Genomic DNA, 21,030 nt, shown 5'->3' with positions numbered 1-21,030 from the left:
GAAAAAAAAAAAACTTCACCTGGATACAGGAGACACTCGGGTTTGAGTTTTTCTTTATGGGCCATAAGGTTTTCCATCTCTCCCTAAATGACTTTTAAAGGCCCGACTTAGAGACCAGGAGGGGCCCCGTTTTTGCAGGTGCATTCCTTACACACTGCCCGTCCAGAGAGGAGACGTTAGAGGGGGTTAGGGGGTGGTGGCTTTCCCAGCGGCAACCGCGTGAAGCGCTGAGTGCGGAAGGGCGGTGCGGGGCGCTCAGAGGGTCGGGGAGGGCATCCCGCAGCCGGGGGGCGGGAAGAGACGCGGCGAGACGCCTCCGGAGGCGCGCCGGGCGCCGGGGAGCACCGGGCGGCGAGCAGCGGCGGCCGCGCGGCCGGGCCCGCGGGGCGCGCGGGGGCGTGGGGGGGCGTGGGCCGGGCGGGACGCCGCGCACGCCGCCTCGGCCTGAGGGAGCGGCAGGCCGGGCCGGGCTGCCCCGCGCAGGCCCCGGGGCCGGGCCGCGGCGGGCCCGGAGAGGCGGCCCGGAGGAGCCCGGAGAAGCGCGCGAGAGAAGGGACAGGGAGTTCCGTACCGCCATAGAGCCACTCTTCCTCCTCATCCCCTCCGGTCCCGCCGCTCAGCTCCGACACTAGGCGCTCGACCTCGCCGGCCGACATGGCCGCCCCGAGCGCCACTTAAATACTAAGAAAGCCGGCGCTCCACAGCCCCCTCCAACCCTGCTCCCCCAACCTCGCTGCCCCGGGGAGGGCTGGGGGCGCCGCGAGCGGGAGGCGAAGCCGCCGACTAGCGAACGGAGAAAGCGCGAGACCCCCTCCCCCCACCAGCCCGGGCAGGCGGCCGAGGCGGCGGTCGCGGCGGCAGAGACGGGCTCCGGCGCGGCGCGGCGCGGCTTCTGCGCACGCGCAGCGGCGACCCAGCGGCGCGGCGTCTCCCGGCGGCTTCGCTTCCGCGGCGGCGGCGGCGGCGGCGGCGGCGGCCACCTGAGCCTGACGGCGCCTGCGCGCGGCCGAGGCCCCGCCCCCAAGAAATCCCGCTCTGCCTCTCAGCGTGGCTGTCTCGCCCGCGTCTGCGTCAGCCGCGCCTCCCCTCCCCCTCCCTACCTCTGGTGATCCCTGTTGCCTTTACCTGCCCGTGCTTCATTTACACCTTTTGATTTTTTTTTTGTTTCCTTTTTCTTTCTGGTTTTATTCTCCCGAAAGATTTGGCTTTATCCTTTACATGGTATACGTATGTATGGCTTGACACAGAGTTGTGACGAAGGGACTCATTTCTCGTGACTGAAATCATCACTCCAGGCTACCTGCAGGATTCAATACCCAACTAAAACAAAAAACTAAGATATGATTGATGCATTCTCCCTGCTAGACCATTACAGATACAAACACCTCCACTTTTCCAGAGATAGCCCTTGTTTTCTGTGAAGTGTGCAAGTTCCGCAGTTTTCTGTGTGTCGGCTTCAGGTGTGTTTAGCTAGGGCATGAAAACCAAGTTGCTAAGAGTTTTCAAGATACAGTAATACTATGTGTATCATTCTGCCGCTTTCCTTTATTTCCCTTTCTTTCTAACAGTGTCTCTGTTAAAAATTTTATGTTAGTATATATCAAATTGTGTTTATTTTTCAGTGCTTCATAATATTCTCTGACATGGTGATCACGAAATGAATATGGTTGCTTTTCTTTTGATATGTATGTAGATTGCTTTCACATTACACTTAAAATTATTTTTTAAACTTCTTACTGTAAGGATTTCTTGTACAAGATTTGGACCAGGGTTTCACCAAGATATATCAATGTATGACTGCAAACTATCTGGTCCCATTCTCAGATAATCAACCTCTCTATAGTTCAGTTTTCCCATTTAAGTTGTAGGAAAGATGAGTTTGATGATCTCTCAGTCCCTTTTTATCTAAAGGTTTTTTTAAAAAAGTATACTAACTCTTCAATGAAAAGAAATTCATTTTAGTTTTTAAAAAACAATGGGTTTTCTTGCTGTCTAATAATATGCATTTAATAATTGCCAGTTATCTGTAATTATTTTATGTATAATTGCTGATTATTTAGAAGTTAGCAAATAAAGAGTAAAACATGATCCCTGCCCTGAAAGAACTCTCAATTTTTTTAAAATTTTTTTTTGCTTTTTGAGTCTCTTGCTCCCTTGCCTGGCTGTCTTCCCTGGGGCCCCATAGAGGGGTTGGGCCTCAGCTTCCCCCACCCACTTCGGAGCCTAGCCACAGCCATGCTCAATGTCCACACCTTCAGACAAGCCTTACACATGAAGAAACCGGTGTGTGGGACCCGGGGCTGAGACCTCCAAGCCTGCTCCGATCTGGACTGGGCCTTTCAGCCCAGATTCCCCATTTGCCAGTAGCTATGGGGTCACAACCAGGGACTGCCCCCCGGCACCGTGTAATCCCACCAATGGCCAACATCCAGAGATTATAACACCAAATGCCTGGAAGCTGATTTGTGGCCGAATGACCTCTTTTAGCCTAGTTCTCCCTCTGGGAGAACCTGGCAAGCTACTGAGAGTTTCCTGCCCACATGGGACAACCTCGCAAACTCCCCATGGCGTATTTATATGCCAAAACCAGTAACAATGATGGATCTCATTCCCCTGACCCTGAAAGAGCCTCCAATGCAGCACTATTGGAAAGGACGTGTAAAGAGAGGCTTCTAAAATCTCAGGGCTAGGATGAATGGAGACATTACTGAGACCGCTCAAGAAATTCCACAATCAATGGGATGATGATGATGATGATGATGATGCTTTCTGGGTCACACCTGGCGTTTCACAGGGGTTACTCCTGGCTCATGCACTCAGGAATCACCTGGAGGTAGTACAGTACAAATAACTTCCTCCTAGTTTCTGAGCTGCTTCCCTGGTATGAATCTAGCACATCACATAGTAATTGAACAACCTATCTGAATACCCAAAACTATGAGATCAAGGCTTCCCTTAAACAAGTGGTGCTCATCTATGATTCTCATTCCTGGTATGTTGCCTAAGGATCTAGATCAGCTCATCTCTTACAAAGAATAACCACTCCTAGTCCTGCTTATTTTTTTTTAACATTTCATGAGTTTATATTGAATGTTGGTGGTTTCATGGGAGAACTAACTGCCATTTGCTGAGGATTCTTTCTCTTTTCAGTGCCTAAAATGAGCTTGCTTCCAAGACATTACTTAAATGAAATGAAGAACTGATGAATAATAGTTGATGCAGGACTGGAGCAATAGTATAGCAGGTAGGGCCTTTGCCTTGCATGTGGTCAAACTGGGTTCAATATCTGGCATCCCATATGGTCCCTTGAGCACCACCAGGAGTAATTCCTGAATGCAGAACCAGGAATAACCCCGAGCACTGCCAGGTGTGACACCCCCCAAAATAATAATAATTGATGCAACAGAATTGCCTCCACTATGGAGGTAGCATTTGAACTAAGCTTTTAAAATGAAGACATCCATGAGAAGAGAAGCTCATAAATAACTAATAACAACTCTTACAAGGTCTTGTTTCCAAACTGTGTTGTGACTGGGTGGTATAGGTATGACTAGATAGTAAAGCTGTGACTAGATAGTAAAGATGTCTTTATCTCCTAATTCACCCAGGGATACTTCAAAGATATAATGGAAGATATTATATAAAAGTATGACCTCAAGGCTGGGGATGTGACTCAATGGTAAATTATAACATCACTTGCATGCAAAAGATATGGGTTCAGTTCCTTGCACCACAACTCCATATACCCACGTAGACATACATATGTATGTGTGTGTATATATATTATATTGAATGTATTATTATATTTTCCCTTATTATAGTTTTCACTTCAATTGGTTCTTCACAAAGCAAATGACAAAGCATCAGTTCAAATCTATCACTAGAAAATACTAAAAGGTAGTGTTTACTAGATGATATGTAGAAAATAATTTCTTAGGATTATTTTTCCATTGGTACAAATTAAATGAAATAGTCATTCTTTGTATATAGTAGATAGCAAATGTCCATAAATGTGCTTTGAATAGATGCAAGTAAATGTGCTTTGAATGAACATGGGTAGTTAAAATCACATTTTCATCAGGCAAATCTATTCACCTTATGTATATAATCTTAGCAGGAATTCGCCTAACTCTGCCATAACCACTGAGAGTTTGAAATAGCTATTCTTCAGGTTCTCTTTGCTCTCCATCTTGTGGGATTTTTTAAAAAAAATTCTATCAGCTATTCAGCTTTTTTTGAAGTGTCAAGACTTCATTGTTTTTCTGGTTCATTACTAGAAGTGCTCAAGGGGTACTCATAGTTCAGTGGTCAGAGTCAGTGATCACTCCTATCAGTGCTCAGGGGATCATGCGATATTGGGATGTAGCCCAGGCCTCCTGCCTTCAAACCATGTGCTCAGCCCTTTGAGCTGTGTCTCTGCACCCAACCTTTTAAATCATTTATATGAGGTTAGAGTGATAGCACAGCGGGTAGGGCATTTGCACACAGATGTCCTGAGTTGGATATCCGTCATCCTATATGGTCTCCCGAGGACCACTAGGAATAATTTGAGTGTAGAGCCAGAAATAACCCCTCAGCATTTCCAGATGTGATCCCCAAAGCCAATAAATAAATAAATAGAAATATAATTTATATTATAAATAAATAACAGAGGAGCTAATGACTCTCAATTTCTCTATCAGACTATTCTTTGATTTTAGGACAAGCTACTCATTGGATGCTTTAGCTGATAGTTCTCTTGGATAATTAATAGTTCAAATTTATGCTCAAGCCAAAATGTGTGCATTCCTTACCAAACCTGCCTTTCCTACTCCAATCCAACCATTTGCTCTAGTGAAAACATCTCCACCCAAAACCTATTTTTTTTGGATGGGTCGAGTAAAAGGACCTTTGAGCAACAGGCCTACAGATTGGAAGATATTGTGCTTCTGGCCTAAAAGCAACAACCTTGTCTGCACGGGCAAAAGAAGGAGTTTATAGGAAAAGAACAGGGATCAGTCTTGTTCAAGGTGAATGGTTTAACCTCTGTACTATTTCTCTGGCCCCTGTTTTAGATTCTCTTGAAGGTAAGGTTGTGCCTTATTTTTCCTTTTTACCTTTTTCTTTGTACCTTTGTCCAATATGGAACCTGAAATGTTTTACATGTTGATTAAAATTTGGTTGAATATATAATTTATTATGCAGATATGGATTGAATATTTATTTAACACAGTTACTGAGCACCTGTTACATTTTAGTGTTGGAGATACCAGCTCTCTAGCACACTAGAACAAATATTTTATTTTGGTTTGGGGCCAGACTAGGCAGTGCTCAGGGGTTACTCCTAGCTCTGTGATCAGGTATTACTTCTAGCATGCTCAGGGGTCCATATGGGGTACCAGGGATAGAACCTGGGTCGGTTGCATGAAAGCCAAATGCCCTCCCCACTGTACTATCACTCCAACCACTTATAACAAATATGTTAGAGAAACAGGTATTTTCAAGTTTCCTCAATGATATGACAACTACTTAACAGAGGTACCAACTGATTGTTGTCTATTAAGGGGATCAGCGGGAGAATAGGGTGATGAGATGATGGTGCTGAGTTTGGAAATTCTCACATGGAAGATGTCATTGAAATAAATAATTTTGAATGGTTAGGAAGATGAAAAAAGTGAAAACTAGACTTGTAGGTTTGCTATGTAGATATGCAACAAAGTTAACATTGCTCTCTATAACAACAAGCTACACATTAGAAGATATGACATGGTAGTTGTTTTATATTCTCTAGTGGCTCTGAGTTCTTATGAATAAAGTGACTACTTTTATTATTTATTTATTTTGTCATTGTAATGTTAGGTATGGGTTTCTTATAGGTGATGATCCTGATGTGTTCCTTCTATCACTGACTTGTTGAGTTTTTATTTATTTGTTTATTTATTTATTTATTTTGCATTTTGGGTCACACCTGGCGATGCACAGGGGTTTCTCCTGGCTTTGCACTAAAGAATTACTCCTGGAGGTGCTCAGGGGACCATATGGGATGCTGGGAATCGAACCTGGGTCAGCCGCATGCAAGGCAAACGCCCTACCTGCTGTGCTATCTCTCCAGCTCCAATTTTAATTTTTTTAAAATAAATTTTAAATAAAATTTTAAAAATTTATTGAATCATCGTAAGATAGTGACAGCTTTAATGTTTGAGTTTCAGTCACAGTGATCAAAATCCCATTCCTATACCAGTGTATTTTTTCCACCATCGATGTCCCCAGTATTCCTCCCGCCACCCCAACTCCACCACACCCCTGCCTCTATGGGAGGTAGTTTCCTTCTTACGCTCTCTCTCTATTTTGGGACATTATGGTTTACAATACAAATACTGAGAATCCATGGTGTTTGGTCCTTAGTCTACTTTCAGCACACATCTCCTATCCTAAGCGATCCCTCCAACCATCACTGACTTGGTAGTCCCTTCTCTATTCCAGCTGCCTTCTCTCCCAGCATTTGAGGCAGGCTTCTAACGATGTACCAATCCTCCTGGCCCTTGCCCACTGTCCTTGGGTGTCAGTCTCATACTAGGTTATGTTATATTCCCCGAGTAAGTGCAGTCATTCTATGAGTGACTACTTTTAGAGGTGTTCAGATCCAAAGAAAGCAGAGAATTAGTAGATGAGTGCAGTTTTTTATTACTCCAGAGCTCTCTCCCACGGGGGACAATGAAAAGTAGTATGATCACAAGGAGCCAAACAGATAGGCACTGGCTATTTCACGAGCAGCCCCTGCTCATGACTGGCGCTTTCAAACTTCCAGCGACCCAGACGCCTCAGGCACGTAGCACCGCCCACTTCTTCCCAGACGTCTCTGTCCTTCCGCGCTTTTTCCTACCAGCCTATCAGGCCTTGTGACGTCATCTCTGCGCGCCGCCCGCGGACGAGTCAGAGGCAGCACCACGTGTACCGTGTTGACTGTCAAAGTCTGAGGGAACCCTGTACCCGGAAGCCGGAGTTGAGAGAGGAGTTTCCGAGCCCGTGAGCCCCCCGAATCAGCGACTCCCCCCGCCATGAGTGCCCCGGGAGTGCTGTCCTTCACGCAGCAAGGCTGGGAGCAGGTACTGGCCAAAGTGAAGCGCGCTGTGGTCTACTTGGACGCCGCCTGCGCCGAGAGCCTGCACTGGAGCTGCGGGTCTCCCCGGCTCCTGGAAGCCGTGGGGAGTCCTGCCTGTCACCTGCGGGAGTTCGAGCCCGCCGCCCCGGGAGGCGGAGCGGAGCAACCCAAGGCCGTGTTCGTGCTGAGCTGCCTGCTCAAAGGCCGCACCGTGGAGACTCTCCGCGACATCGTCTGCCGCAGTCACTTCCAGTACTGCGTGGTGGTCACCGCCGTGAGCCACGCCGTCCACCTCACCGCTAACCATGTGCCGGCCGCGGCCGCGGCCGAGCTGGAGGGGCAGCCGGTGTTCGAGCAGCTGGAGGAGAAGCTGTGTGAGTGGATGGGCAACATGAACTACACCGCCGAAGTGCTGCACGTCCCGTTGTTGCTGGCCCCCGCTGCGCCCCACCTTGCCCTGACGCCAGCTTTTGCGTCCCTTTTCCCGCTGCTCCCCCAGGACGTAGAGCTCCTGAACAGCGCTCGGCCCGACAAGAAGAGGCTGGGTGGCCTGGGGGAGGTGGATGCCAGTGCCCTCCCCCCGGAGTTGTTGCTGCAGATCAGGTGCTTGGTGTCAGGCCTCAGTTCTCTGTGTGAGCATTTAGGAGTCAGGGAAGAGTGTTTTGCGGTGGGTGCCCTCAGTCGTGTCATCGCTGCAGATCTTGCCAATTTTGCCCCTGCCAAGAACAGGAGGAAGGCCGCCACAGGCAGGGCATCGGTGGTCTTTGTGGACAGAACGTTGGATCTGACAGGTAAGCGGGGCTGCTGGGGAGGGTTCTTAACCATACTCCAAGATGCTGGGACTTTCACTGATGGGGCGTGTAGTTTATTTACCTCGCACAGTAAAGATAAGCTGGAAAGAAACACACCTCATGTCGCAAGGGTCACAGTCTATAACGGAATAGAGAAAAGCTTATTAGCAATTGCAATCAGTTTGTTAGGTTCGGTTATGAATCAATACACTCCCAGTTACAATTGCATCTACTCGAAGAAATTGGAAAAATGGCATTATGCAGCTGAAGAGAATCAGCTCTCTGGGAGCCCTCATGAAGTGTCAGATGTCAGAGTTTACTAAAGTCCTTCGTAATTTGTTAGATGTCAGTAGATGGCCCAATGAACGGAGAATTATAAGACAAACGTGCAAGTATCATAGACAGTGGAGTTTCTGTTTCTTGAAGTGAGTATCAATTGGGGGCTAGACGGTCGTACAGCAGATCAGGCGTTTGCTCTGAATGCTGTAGAACAGTGTTCCATCACAGCATTCCATATGGTCCACTCCTGAGCAAAACGGGAGGTGTATATTTTTGGCTATCATTCAATTGAAGATTAGACTGATAATATCAAGTTATAATGTCATATCCATCATGTATGCATACAGTCTACAAATGAAGCCTTAAAATAGGTAAGGGAAAGAACTTTCTGGTACTTGTTCATTAATTGTCAAACGTCAACTTTATGGTTCATTAATTAGATAAATGGTACTAGTACTACATAATGGTCACATCCAACTTCAGGGAGAATGATCATGAAAATGACATTGGTAAGCATTCCCTGTAGTAGGTTGGGGAAAAAGCTGAGTGAAGATAATAAAGCTGAGTAAATCATAATAGGCATAGTTCAACGTTTGATCACAATAACATTAGTTTTCAAGTCACAAATAGAAAAAGTGAGGGACTGGAGATATAGTACATCTGGTAGAAGTTTGGGCGCCTGGATTGGCCCCAGGAGACTGCATGAGTATGGTCATGAGTATGGTCATGAGTATGGTCCTTCGAGCCTCATCAGAAGTAATCTGAGCACCACTTCTTGTGACCCCAAAACAAAAACAAACAAAAAACCCAGAAAAAATAAAGTGAACTAAGTGTTAATACTGAGATATGAGCTAATAATTGTACCACATGAATATGTTTGTTGCGTTATTTGAATTTCTCATGTACACTGTTTAAACTTTTTTATGCCAAAAAATGTGATATTGTTTTTATAAGTGGTTAAGCCACATAAGTTTGTTGTTCCCAACCAAGATTTCACATAGGCAAACCTTAATATCCTTGAAACAAGAAAAGTCTAAACTTTTGTTCTCTAAAGTACTTGTCATTCAAAATAATAAGAGAGAGAGAGAAAGGGAGGGCGAGAGAGAGGAAGAGAGAGAGAGAGAGAGAGAGAGAAGAGGAGGAGGAGGAGGAAGAAATAAGTAAAATAAAATAATGATTTAGGGAGCTGGGAGATAGCTCAAGAGTCAGGGGTTTATGCTTTATATGCTGGGCACCACTCTCTGGGTATAGCCCACTTGACTGGAAATGTCCACGAAGAGGAACTCTAATGGTTTACTCTTTATTAGCTTTCAGAAGAATGCCTGAAAGTAAGTGGTCACTCTATGTGTGTGCATCTCTATCTCTATATATACCTTTTTTTTTTTTTCAGGGCCACACACAGCAGAGGCTATTCCTAACCTTGTGCTCAGGAGTCATTCCTTGCAGTGCCAGGATCCAACCCAGGCCTCCATAGCATTTGCACTGGCCCTTTGAACCATTTGAGTACCCCAGCTCAGATACTCAATAAATACTTACTGAAAGACTAGATGAACAAATAAGTGAATTAAAAGTTACTGTCAGCCAAACACTGAGGTTAATATACTTACTTTGATGGAAAATGCTTCTGAGATTAAGTTGCTTCCTTGGTCACTAACAAATGCAGCAGATGTGCACTAAGGCAGTGTTTCTCACTTTTTTCCAGCCGTGACCCACTTCTGGCCGTGTTTCCTTCCTATGTCCCCTCTGTCCTACCAGTGGACCCTCTGGTCTTATGCCATGGGTCCTCATTGAAATGATTTTTACCTGTGGCCTCCTACGAATAATCTGAGAACTGCACCCAAGGCACAAGTTTTCAAAGTATTCTAAGCTTTTATACTTTAGAGTCACCATAAGACATGAACAAGACAATAGTGATATTTGTTAATCCTATTTGCAGGGCTGCTATATGAATAAAAATCACTTTCATCTTACAGATCCCAACATATTATTTGAGTATTATATTTATCATTTGAAGAAAATAGATTTGGAGGTCCAGAAGTTGTTCTTTACTTACTATAAAGGGGGAAGGCATAAACATTGAGTAGTAGGCCTGATGGGCTAGAATTGTATCAATATTTCTATCAAAGTCTCCCATCTTTTTTGTTTGGAGCCTTGCCTGGCTCTGCACTTGGGGTTCAATGCTGGCAGGCTCAGGTGTCCATATGGGGTGCCAGGGATCAAACCTGGATCAACCTTGTGCAAGCAAGTTCGCTACTTGCTGTACTATTGCTCCAGTCCCTAAGTCTCCCAGGTTTTGTTTTCTGAATTGTCCAAGGGAGAGTTGTGTTGTGGGTACGAAATACTGACTTCCTTTGCCTTTGTTAAGGTTCCTGCCAGGGGATAGGCTTCCAGAATGTCCTTTATGTTAATGAATTTACTCAATGGACAGACTGATATGGGAGGTATATATACATGGATACAGACACATAAATATATATATATATATATATGTATGATCATATGGAAGAATATTCAGGGACCCAGGAAACAGTGAAAAGTACTGGAGCAAATGTCTGTCTTGAATAGGACCCCAGATTCAATTCTCCGAACTGCAAGCTTTTCCAGGCAATGCTGGGTGTTGCCCAGATTTCCCAAGCACCACTGTGGAGACCCCCACAATTTAAAGTATAATTACTAATAAAAGGGGCATTATTCACGGGGAGCAACTAAGGGTCTTCTCTGGATATGCATAAGACATTAGATGAGATGATAGGAAAAATTAGTCACTTTGGGGGCCAGAAAGATAGCATAGTGGTTAACATGTTTGCCTTGCTTATGGCAAACTCTGATTTGATCCCCAGCACCCCATATGGTCTCCTGAACACCACCAGGAGTGATCCCTGAGCACTGAACTAGGAGTAAGCCCTGAGCACTTGTAGGGCATGGTCCCCAAACTAAAATAATAATAATAACAACAATTAAAAAAAAAGATACTAGGTGAAGGGCTTAGGAAAAATCATGAAAGTACTATTCTCAGTAGAATACCAAGGCAATAAGAATGATTTTTCCACCGAGCTATTTGAGGTATATCTCTATCTCTTACCTTTGTGAATAGTTCACTTCAAAAACATTTAGGTGGGACTGGGCAGGGGAGGTATCTCATAAGGAGGAAGGCACTGGCGGGTGCCTGGTGCCAGGTGAGATTTGAAGGGGTTGAGGTTGCCTGCATGGGATGCTGAGTCAACAGCAGTGGTCAAATGAGATGAGGGAGAGGAAATCATGGGCTGCTCCAATTTTTCTAACTCATTTGCCAGTCTAGTGGTGCTTCGAGTCAAACTCATGAGCCTCCTTTGAAATCAATCACCAGGGTCATAATTTATTCTGCACATGGCCCATGATTTACTCAACAGATTCCAATTATGACAGGATAAGAGAGATTGTACAGCAGGTCGGGCACTTGCATTGCACACAGCCAATCCTGGTTCAATCTGATACTGAATATGGTCCCCCAACCTCTTCCAGGAGTGACCCCTGAGCACTGAGCCAGCAGTAAGCCTTGTGCATCACTGTGTGTAGCCCTTCCGGCACTGCAACTGTGGATCAGTGTTTGATTCACAGCCAGCAGTGTAGCTGAGTATGTAGGCACTGCCGCCTAGTTTATGACACTTGTGGACACCCCCCCCCCACCCATGGCACCCCATACACATCATAGCATTAACAGTTAAGGGGAGGGAGGGTGGAATCCACGATTCCATTCACAATAATATCCTACATGGAAAGAAATCGATCTCACACAATGTGTAAAATCTTTATTCTTTATAGAACCTTTCTCTAAGGAGGGAAAAGATTAAGATCTCTGAAAATCTAAGTGTAATAGAAATCTTAGCATTTGATTGATTTTATAAAAAGAAATCAGAAGTTACTGTGATAGTGGAAGTCTGTGACTGCTGAGTCTATGTGTGGGTCATGTAAACGAATATTGAGTCCTGTCCAGATGACTGTGTGAAAAACTTCACACAAGAGCAGGGCAATGGCTTGAAAGTTCAAGCTTATGTTATATGAGCAATTTCAGAATATTTGTGTGTGCATATGTATATAACATATGATCTTGTTACAATAGGAACATAGGTTCTGCATACATTTTGTTTTTTGGCTTTTTTTCTTTTTTTGGAGTCACACCCAGCAATACTCAGGGGTTATCCTGGTTCTACACTCAGGAATTACTCTTGGTGGTGCATGGTGGACCTTATGGGATGCTGGATTGAACCCAACTTGGCTGCATGCAAGGCAAAAGCCCTACCCACTGAAATAGTACTCTGGCCCCCCAGTGCACAATTTAGAAACTTAAAAATAGCACTGTTGTCTCGTTGTTCATCAATTTGCTCGAGTGGACACCAGTAACGTCTCCATCGTGAGACTTGTTGTTACTGTTTTTGTCATATTGAATATGCCACGGGTAGCTTGCCAGGCTCTGCTATGCGGGAGGAATATTCTTGGTAGCTTGCTGGTCTCTTGGAGAGGGATTGAGAAATCGAACCTGGGTCGGCAGCATTCAAGGCAAACGCCCTACCCGCTGTGCTATCGCTCCAGTCCAGAAAGTTAAAAATAGAAGAAAATAAAACTTATCTATGAGAATTGCTCCAATAGATATACTATAACTAAAGAAAACAGTTCCGGGACCTGGGCAGATAGTTCAGCGGGTTGGGCACTGGCCTTGCAGGCGGCCAACTTGGGTTTGATCTCTGGAACCCCACATTATCTTGGAGTCCTAAAGCTTTGCCAGGAGTGATCCCTAAGTGCAGAGCCAAGAGTCAGCCCTGAGCACCACTGGATGTGGCCCAATCTTTTTCCCCCCCACACAAATATTCTTTTTTATTTTGAACACTTAGGAGATTAGCATATAATATTTTAAGTATATAAGTGATACTTAGATTTTCTAAGTTGACGATTAGTTATTCAACCTTAAGAAAAAAAATAAGCATGTTATGGTTTGACATCTCATGTTGGAGGAATTTCAAGAGGTCACTTTTAGTTTGAAAGGTTTTAATGAATTGACCAAGACCTTGGAGTTTAGGACAGGGAGGAGCAGTGAGCAGCCTCTGGGTTGTCAGCGGCTAAGGGAGTTCGAAAGACAGGCAGTGCACAAGGCCATGTGCTCAAGCCACATGTCTTTTAATGATGGAGGGGGGAATGAATAGCTTAGGGATAATGTTAGGAATTTGAGCATCAAGTGCAGAGAAAATTTCATGAAAAGTGGAAAATTCAAAATGTTTTTAGTAAAGGAGGGGGGAGCTATTAGAGAAATTCATGATGTGATGAGGTAATGCCAGTGTCTCCTTCCCAGGCTTAATGGCATGATTCACTGAGAGCCCCTTCTAAGGGGGTTATCTGAGGGTATCTCAGGGCCACTTATAGACACTGATCATCCATTCAGATGGCTGGTAGGATCACGAAGCTAAGCATTGTTAAATACTAAGCAGCTTGTAGTCAGAGTTCTAGAGAGACAACAGTAAACCAAAGATAAGATAAATAGCACTTGATTTCTTCTAGGCCTAATAAGTGAATATTCTCTTCGTGGAATAAGAACTTTTCTTTAATACAGGCTCTGGGGCTGTCTTTAGTTATTGTTGTCTTTTTTTTTTAATATAGAGTATGGTTTGGAGAATTACGTGCTTTGATCTTTGTAAGAATCCAGTGACAAATAAGTATAAAGTATAAAACTTAACACCCAGAATACCAGTAATTGTCAATATTCATTAACTATAGTATTGAGATGATAATGATGGTTCCTTTAGCTACTGTTTAGTCTTTTCCTATCTTATCTTTCTGTCCAATTAATATGACATAGCATGAAAATAATAGAGGGAGAGGGAAATTAAAAAGCAAAGAGTTTACTTTATTCGAAGTGGATTAGATGTAGTAAGTTCTGTCCATTGTTGGAATGATAATCTTTCAAACAATGATCAATTTAGGGCTGGAGCAATAGTATATAGGGAGAGCACTTGCCTTGTACATGGCCAACCCAGGTTCTATCCCTGGCATCTCATATAGTCCCCCTGATAGTCCCCTGAGTACCACAAGGAATAATATTGAGTGCAGAGCCAGGAGTAGACCCTGATCAGCACCAGAGGTGACCCAAAAAGTAATAATAATAATAATAATAATAATAATAATAATAATAATAATAATAAATTAAAAAATAATTTTACAAAATGATGAATTTGGGAGTGAGAATTTAGATTCATTCTTTAAAAAGCATTGGACATTGTTATTCATCTTGAATTTTGGGTTGAGTTCATTTAATGAACTTGTTTATTATTTTTTAATGTGTTTTTTTGTCTAGTCTCAGAAGCTTAGGGCCTACTCCCAGCTCATTTTACGGCTCACTCCTGGTGAATTTGAGGATTGCAGTACTGGGAATTGAATCTGGGGTTCCCTCATGCTTGAACAAAGGAGACCTATACAATGTCTCTCTGACCCTCATTTATTTTAAAAGTGTTAAGATATACATGTAAAATATCTAAATAGCCACTGGTACATAGAACACACTCTTTAAATTCTTCTGTTATTGTAAACTGTTGCCATTTCTCAATTTATTCTTTCTTTCATCTGGGAAGTATTTCAGGGAGTCTGTAACTGTAAGTTCAGTATTCTAGACCTCTTGGATACAGGGTGAACCCAATAACAGTTTCCATGTGAAGAGAAGATTCCAGAAGAGGGGAGATCTACTCAGATTTCTATACTCATCTTGACCCTATATGTCATTAGTACAAAAAAGAAAAAAATTGTTATCCTAAAAATTTAGTATGGTGTCCTGGGTTACTATTTGCCTGATATCTCTAGGCTGTCAACTTATTCATTAAATATGTGTTGATTCACAGTATGATCGGTGCTAAAAATATTGTAGTAATCAAAGTAGACTCAGCGTCACAGCATATGGGACAGTCAGTCCAAGTCACAAGTTGATTGGGTACGTGGGTGCCTGAAACACGAAGTTCATGTTATTGATCTGTGTAACAGAAACTTAACAATGTCATTTATTTATTTAATAGGGTCACACCCAGTGGTGCTCAGGGGCTAGGATCACCACCCTTTGGTAGACTACACAGTGTTGAGGATCAAACTCACTGTTGTGAATATGCTAGGCACGTACACTACCTCATGGGCCATCTTCCCAGCCCTTTCTGTTATTTGAGAGAGAGGTTAAGCCACACTTGGCAGTGCTCAGGGCTTACTCCTGGCATATGCGGCGTGAGGGAGTTGAACCAGGTTGGGCCATGTGCAAGGCAAGTGTCTAACCTCCTGCTCTTTCCATCCTCACCTGCATGTTAATTTTGACAGAAGGGCCATTATAAACATGAATCCAAATTTCTTTTCCTCCTTTTTTTAAAAATATAATTTGTGTAACATGGTTGCCATAGTGTTAATGCTTTTTGATTCTGAACAAGGTTACTGCACCTTTACCAACCCCAAAGTGCCAAAAAAGCCTCACCACTGACCTTGTGTGCCTTCGGGTCCTTCTGTCACTTCTACTTTGGCTCCTTTTCTGCCTTACAACCCCTCCCCTCTGCTGCTTGCCAATATTACTTTAGAAATCGAAGGCCAAAGATTTGTTATCATTTGATATTGTCTGATCCCTGGTTTTGTTTCTCTATAGAACACAGTAACTGATCCAGATTACAAGGTGTTTTCTCCCAGGTCATCATTATAAATTTATGTGTTCTTGTCTGCTTAAATAGGAGCAGTGGGACATCATGGAGACAACTTGGTAGAAAAGATCCTATCAGTGCTCCCGCAGTTTCCCGGCCACACCAATGACGTGATGGTCAGCATGGCCGGGCTTACGGCCCTCCAGGCTGAAGATGAGAATCAGAACATGGTCGCACCAGGCTGTCTGGCACAATCTCAGTAAGAGTTATTTGCCCCTCATCCTCCTCACTGTTCCTTTTCTTTTTCTCTCCTAGGCCGAGCTTTCCTATAGAAATAAAACACAGAAACATTGGCCTGCTGGAGAAATTTGATGGATTGCATGTAGGGGAAAAAAGTCATGTTTTCTTAACTTTGAAATAACCATATCCTTTAGCCAACACTGAGCCACAAAGTATGGGATTTTGCAGCGGTATCATTTAGATGGCGTGTTCCCAGGGTCAGTTAGGTTAGTCAGTTTGTATGTCTCCATTTCATAGACGGCTGCATATGGGACTGAGGACAGGCTTTCCCCAGTTCCTTTTCCCCAGCGGACTTTCCTACCCGGCCAAACAACAGCCCACACAGCTGTGAAATGCTGCCATCCCTTATCTGGATGTGATATGCTCTGGGGCAGCAGTGGCCAAGTTTTGATTTCTCTGTGTATTTCTTCTCATGGTTAGACAAATCAGAGCAAGACGATGGTGTGCTCTGTCACTCGGTTTCTAACATAAAAGAACATTTCCCCACAAGCTTGACAATGAAAAGTTATAGTACTTATCTTCTCCACTTTGTTCTTCAACAATTCCTAGGAGGGGAAAAATTAATTGGAAGGGGAAAAATATATCTCAGAATATCTGTTTCTCATCTCCATGTTTTTTAAATTTTTAAACAAGACAGGACCTCTGGCATGATCGTGTCAGTGCTTCACAATAACAGATGCAGTGGGAATTTCCTAACATGATTGGAATTAGTTTTTTCCTCTTAACTGTGTTTTTGTATTTTAAAACTTATTTCCAAAACTCACAGGAAAACAGAATTTTCAACTCTTGAAATTTAACAAGGTAGGTTTTTTTTGGATTATTGTTGTTTTGTGTTTGCTTTTTTTTGGGAAGGAAAGAGATGTATTTATTGAATATGTGGAGGGAAAGACAAACTGCTGTCACCTGTCTTTTTTTTTTTAATGTTTTTATGTTATATAAGGACGGGAGCAATAGCACAGCGGGTAGGGTGTTTGCCTTGCATGAGGCCTACCTAGGTTCTATTCCTCCCTCCCTCTCAGAGAGCCCGGCAAGCTACTGAGAGTATCCCGCCCGCACGGCAGAGCCTGGCAAGCTACCCGTGGCATATTCGATATGCCAAAAATAGTAACAACAAGTCTCACAGTGGAGACCTTACTGGTGCCCACTTGAGCACATCAATGAAGAACGGGACAACAGTGCAGTGCAGTGCAGTATGTTATCGGGATGACAGTGATATAGTGATAGAATATTTACATATATTATATTTTATGTATGTGTATTACATATCACTGTATCACTGTCATCCTATTGCTCATCGATTTGCTCCATATACATATATGGATATATATATTTATATATTTGGTGGTACTGTAAATGGAGCCTGACCTCACATATGCCAGGTAAGTGTTCTGCCACTGACTCACATCCCTGGCACTTTTGTGCACATGACAAAGAGCACAGGCCATGTGCTCACTGTGGCAGCACTTATTCTAAAACATAGATCTAAGAAAGTGTAAATCAAGATATAGCTGTGATGGAAATATCTTTTGCTCTTTAGTGAACCCTTGAAGTGTTAATTATTATTATTTTTATTGAATCGCTATGAATTGCAGTTACAAAGTTATTCAGTACTAAGTTTCAGGTTTACAGTTTTTCAATTCCAACACAAGCCCCATTTTCATGATCCTCTTCCCTCCTCCACGGTCCCCAGTTTCCTTCCCACTTCCCAGCCTGCCTCTGGAAGGATCTTTTCCCTTCCACCATTAGTGTTTTTTTCCCTAACTTATCTCCCTCACCCCTGCTGCACAGTGAGCTTCCTGCTAAAATCAGTTCTCCTATACTTTGTTTCTCTTGCCTTTGGGCATTTGTTATTCCTGTGAAGTTTCTTTATATCCAACATATGAGAGAGAGCATTCTGAGTCTGTCCCTCTCCTTATTGACTTCACTCAACATGATACCATTCAGATCCATCTTCGTAGCAGCAAATAGCATGACTTCATCGTTTTCTTGTGGCTGAGTAGTATTCCGTTGTATTCTGTGTATGTGCCATAGCTTCTCTATCCCAGAACAGTCATCTGTTCTTGGACACTTGGCTTGTTTTCGGATTTTGGCTATTATAAATAGTGCTACAGTGAACACAGGGGTGCAGATGTCTCTCTTGTTCTGATTTGGACCCTTGGGATGTATTCCCGGGAGTGGAATTGCTGAGTCATATAAAAGTTCAATTGCTAGTCTTTTGAGGAATGTCTTTATTGTCTTCCAAAAAGTCTGGTCCTATTGACATTCCCACTGGCAGTGGATGAAGGCTGCTTTTTCCCACATCCTCTCCAATACTAGTTTTGTTTTTTTTTAATGAGTGTCAGTCTTGCTGGTGTAGGTGTGATTTCTCTTTGTTTTGATTTGCATTTCCCTGATGATTAATGATGTAGTGCATTTTACAAATATGCCTTTTGGCCATATGTATTTCTTCTTTGAATAAGCTTCTATTTATTTCTTTTCCTCATGTTTTGGTAGGATCGGATATTTTTTTTCTTGTAGAGTTCTACTAATGCTTCATATGTCCTGGATATTAATCCTTTATTAGATGAGTGATAGGCAAATAATTTCTCTTACTCGGAGAACTTTTTATTCTGGTCATTGTTTCCTATGAAGTGCAGAAGCTAATTTTATGTACTAATTTTATATAGTACCATTTGTTTATATTTCGTTTCACTTGCTTGGTCAGTGACATTTCCTCCTTTAAGTTGCCTCTAGCTTCAATGTTATGGAGAGTTTCTGCCTATGTTTTCTTCTATGTGTCTTATAGATTCAAGTCAGATATCAAGGTCTTTAATCCATTTTGATTTGATTTTTATGCATGATATTAGAAATAGGTCTGAGTTTATTTTATTTTATTTTTTTGCACATGGCTAACCGGTTTTCTCAGCACCATTTTATCAAAAATTAACTGACCATATATTCAAGGGTCTGTTTCTGAATTTTCAATCCTATTCCATTGATTTATGGGTTTGTCTTTATTCCTGTACCATGCTGTTTTAGTTACTGCTGCTTTGTAGTAGTGCAGTTTGAAGTTATGGAACGTAATGCCTCCCATCTCTCACCTTCCCCAAGGATTACTTTGGCTATCGGGCAAGGGTTAGAGAGAGAATAAAGTGGTAATTATTAAGGCTAACTGTGAGCACTGCAGGGCTTGAACAGTGCCTGTATTCTAGAGTCCAAGAACTGCACCATACTACCCAGTTGATTGATAGTATCAGGAATGTCCCCCTGAACTTTGCTTGGGAGGTTTCTCCACCCCCAACCTCTCAGTATGTGAAATAACATTCTTGCCTTCAAGGAACGATTTTATCATTGGGGTAGTGAGGGCTTACACACTTGCACAATAATAATAATAAAAAAGAAATGACAGAATCATGACTTATGGGTCTGCTATAGATTATAATTCCTACAAGTCAAGTGTTAGTTGAATGTGCACTTTGCAGACCTCTGTGAACCTTGTGGAAATGGTGGTGCTTGAATTGTTTTCAGGGATTTAGATAAGGAGAGATAAGATCCTTGAGAGCAATCACGGCCTCCTAAGTCACTACCACTACCCTTCACTACCACTGCCATCATCTCCATAAGCATTTCTCAGGACTGAGCTGTGTGCCAAGAGCATTTACAGTTCACCTTTGGAAATTCATGTAAGTTTTATAATGACCAAATAATGTAGGTATTGTTCTTCTCCATCATGCAGGTGAGGAAACTGAGGCTGGGGTACATCAGCTCACATAGTTAAGAGGAGACAAAGCTAGAAATGGAGCCCCAAAACTTGATTACAGAGCCACACCTTTCTCAAATTCTATATTAGCTCTACAGGAGACAGAGAAGAGCAAGGCTCATGAGTAGCTATAAAGAGATAATGAGAGAGTTACCATGTGATTTGATTTTGGGAGTTTTGTCCTTTCAACATAATTGTGACACAAACAACAGAAAGTATTAATCTTGGTCAATTGCAGCAGAAAGGATTATTGCAAAGGGAACGAAACCAAAGGAAGACTTAATCAGATTTTGGAAAGGACAACACATTTTCAGCACATGTCTCCCAAGGATTGAAGAGCTAAGAACTCAGCAAAGGTTTCTCCAAGGCCTGAGTATCAGAGAGGCTGCATTTTGGCCGTTCTCTGTCTGGAGTCCTCCATCATCCTTTGAAGATTCAGATTTCAATGAACAGGCTAAGACTGGCCTCTCTTAGGTCTTATGCCCACTCTTTGCCCAGCAGGCTTTGGAACGGTTTATAGCAAAGGTTTCTGTACTAATTTAACCTGTCATGCCCTTCCAGAAAAAAGAAAAAAATATTGATCCAGTGCTCCCATAGGAGTGCTTGGTGAAGCACACACTATCAGGACCACTCCAGGATGGCCAGCCAAACCGCATCTTTTTAATTTTAATTTTATTTTATTGAATCACCGTGATATACAGTTACAAGCTTTCGTGTTTGAGTTACAGTCATACAATGATCAAACACTCATCCCTCCACCAGTGCACATCCTCACCACCGATGTCCCAGTATACCTCCCCCCTTTCCAACCCTCGCCCGGCCTCCATGGCAGACAATTTCCCCAGTACTCTCTACTTTTGGGCATTATGGTTTGCGATACAGATCTGAGAGGTTATCATGTTTGATCCTTTATCTATTTTCAGCACACATCTCCCATCCAGTGCGGGCGAGATATCTCGGTAGCTTGCCAGGCTCTCCAAGAGGGGCGGAGGAATTGAACCCGGGTCGGCCACATGCAAGGCAAACGCCCTACCCACTATATTCGTGACATATTCGATACGCCAAAAACAGTAGCAAGTCTCACAATGGAGACGTTGCTGGTGCCCGCTCGAGCAAGTCGATGAACAATGGGAGGACCTGCTACAGTGCTATCTCCCATCCTGGCTGATCCCTCCAACCATCATTTTCTTAGTGATCCCTTCTCTATTCAGC

At 43.2% G+C, this 21,030-nt stretch overlaps 2 protein-coding genes across 42 annotated transcripts in view; one reads left to right on the top strand and one right to left on the bottom strand.

The window, feature by feature from the left end:
- FIP1L1 (factor interacting with PAPOLA and CPSF1) overlaps positions 1–901 on the bottom strand; it is a 71,750-nt gene extending 70,849 nt beyond the window's left edge. For 19 of the 41 annotated variants that reach the window (XM_055138024.1, XM_055138025.1, XM_055138013.1 and 16 more), the window contains exon 1: positions 572–899. In XM_055138024.1, the coding sequence (XP_054993999.1) occupies positions 572–656 (85 nt within the window). In that variant the 5' untranslated portion in view covers positions 657–899. Of the gene's footprint in view, positions 1–571 lie in introns of all 41 variants that reach the window. The other 22 variants (XM_055138010.1, XM_055138012.1, XM_055138015.1 and 19 more) reach the window with 3 other exon arrangements.
- A 6,016-nt stretch (positions 902–6,917) lies between these two features.
- SCFD2 (sec1 family domain containing 2) overlaps positions 6,918–21,030 on the top strand; it is a 147,956-nt gene continuing 133,843 nt past the window's right edge. Inside the window, exons 1-2 of the mRNA XM_055139993.1 lie at positions 6,918–7,872; positions 15,870–16,038. Coding sequence (XP_054995968.1) covers positions 7,038–7,872; positions 15,870–16,038 — 1,004 coding nt within the window. The 5' untranslated portion in view covers positions 6,918–7,037. The remainder of the gene's footprint in view (positions 7,873–15,869; positions 16,039–21,030) is intronic.

This window comes from Sorex araneus, chromosome 5 (genome assembly GCF_027595985.1).
Source record: "Sorex araneus isolate mSorAra2 chromosome 5, mSorAra2.pri, whole genome shotgun sequence".
Taxonomy (NCBI): Eukaryota; Metazoa; Chordata; class Mammalia; order Eulipotyphla; family Soricidae; genus Sorex; species Sorex araneus.
The sequence above is the reverse complement of the archived record's forward strand: the minus strand, read 5'-3'. Positions and strand labels throughout refer to the sequence as shown.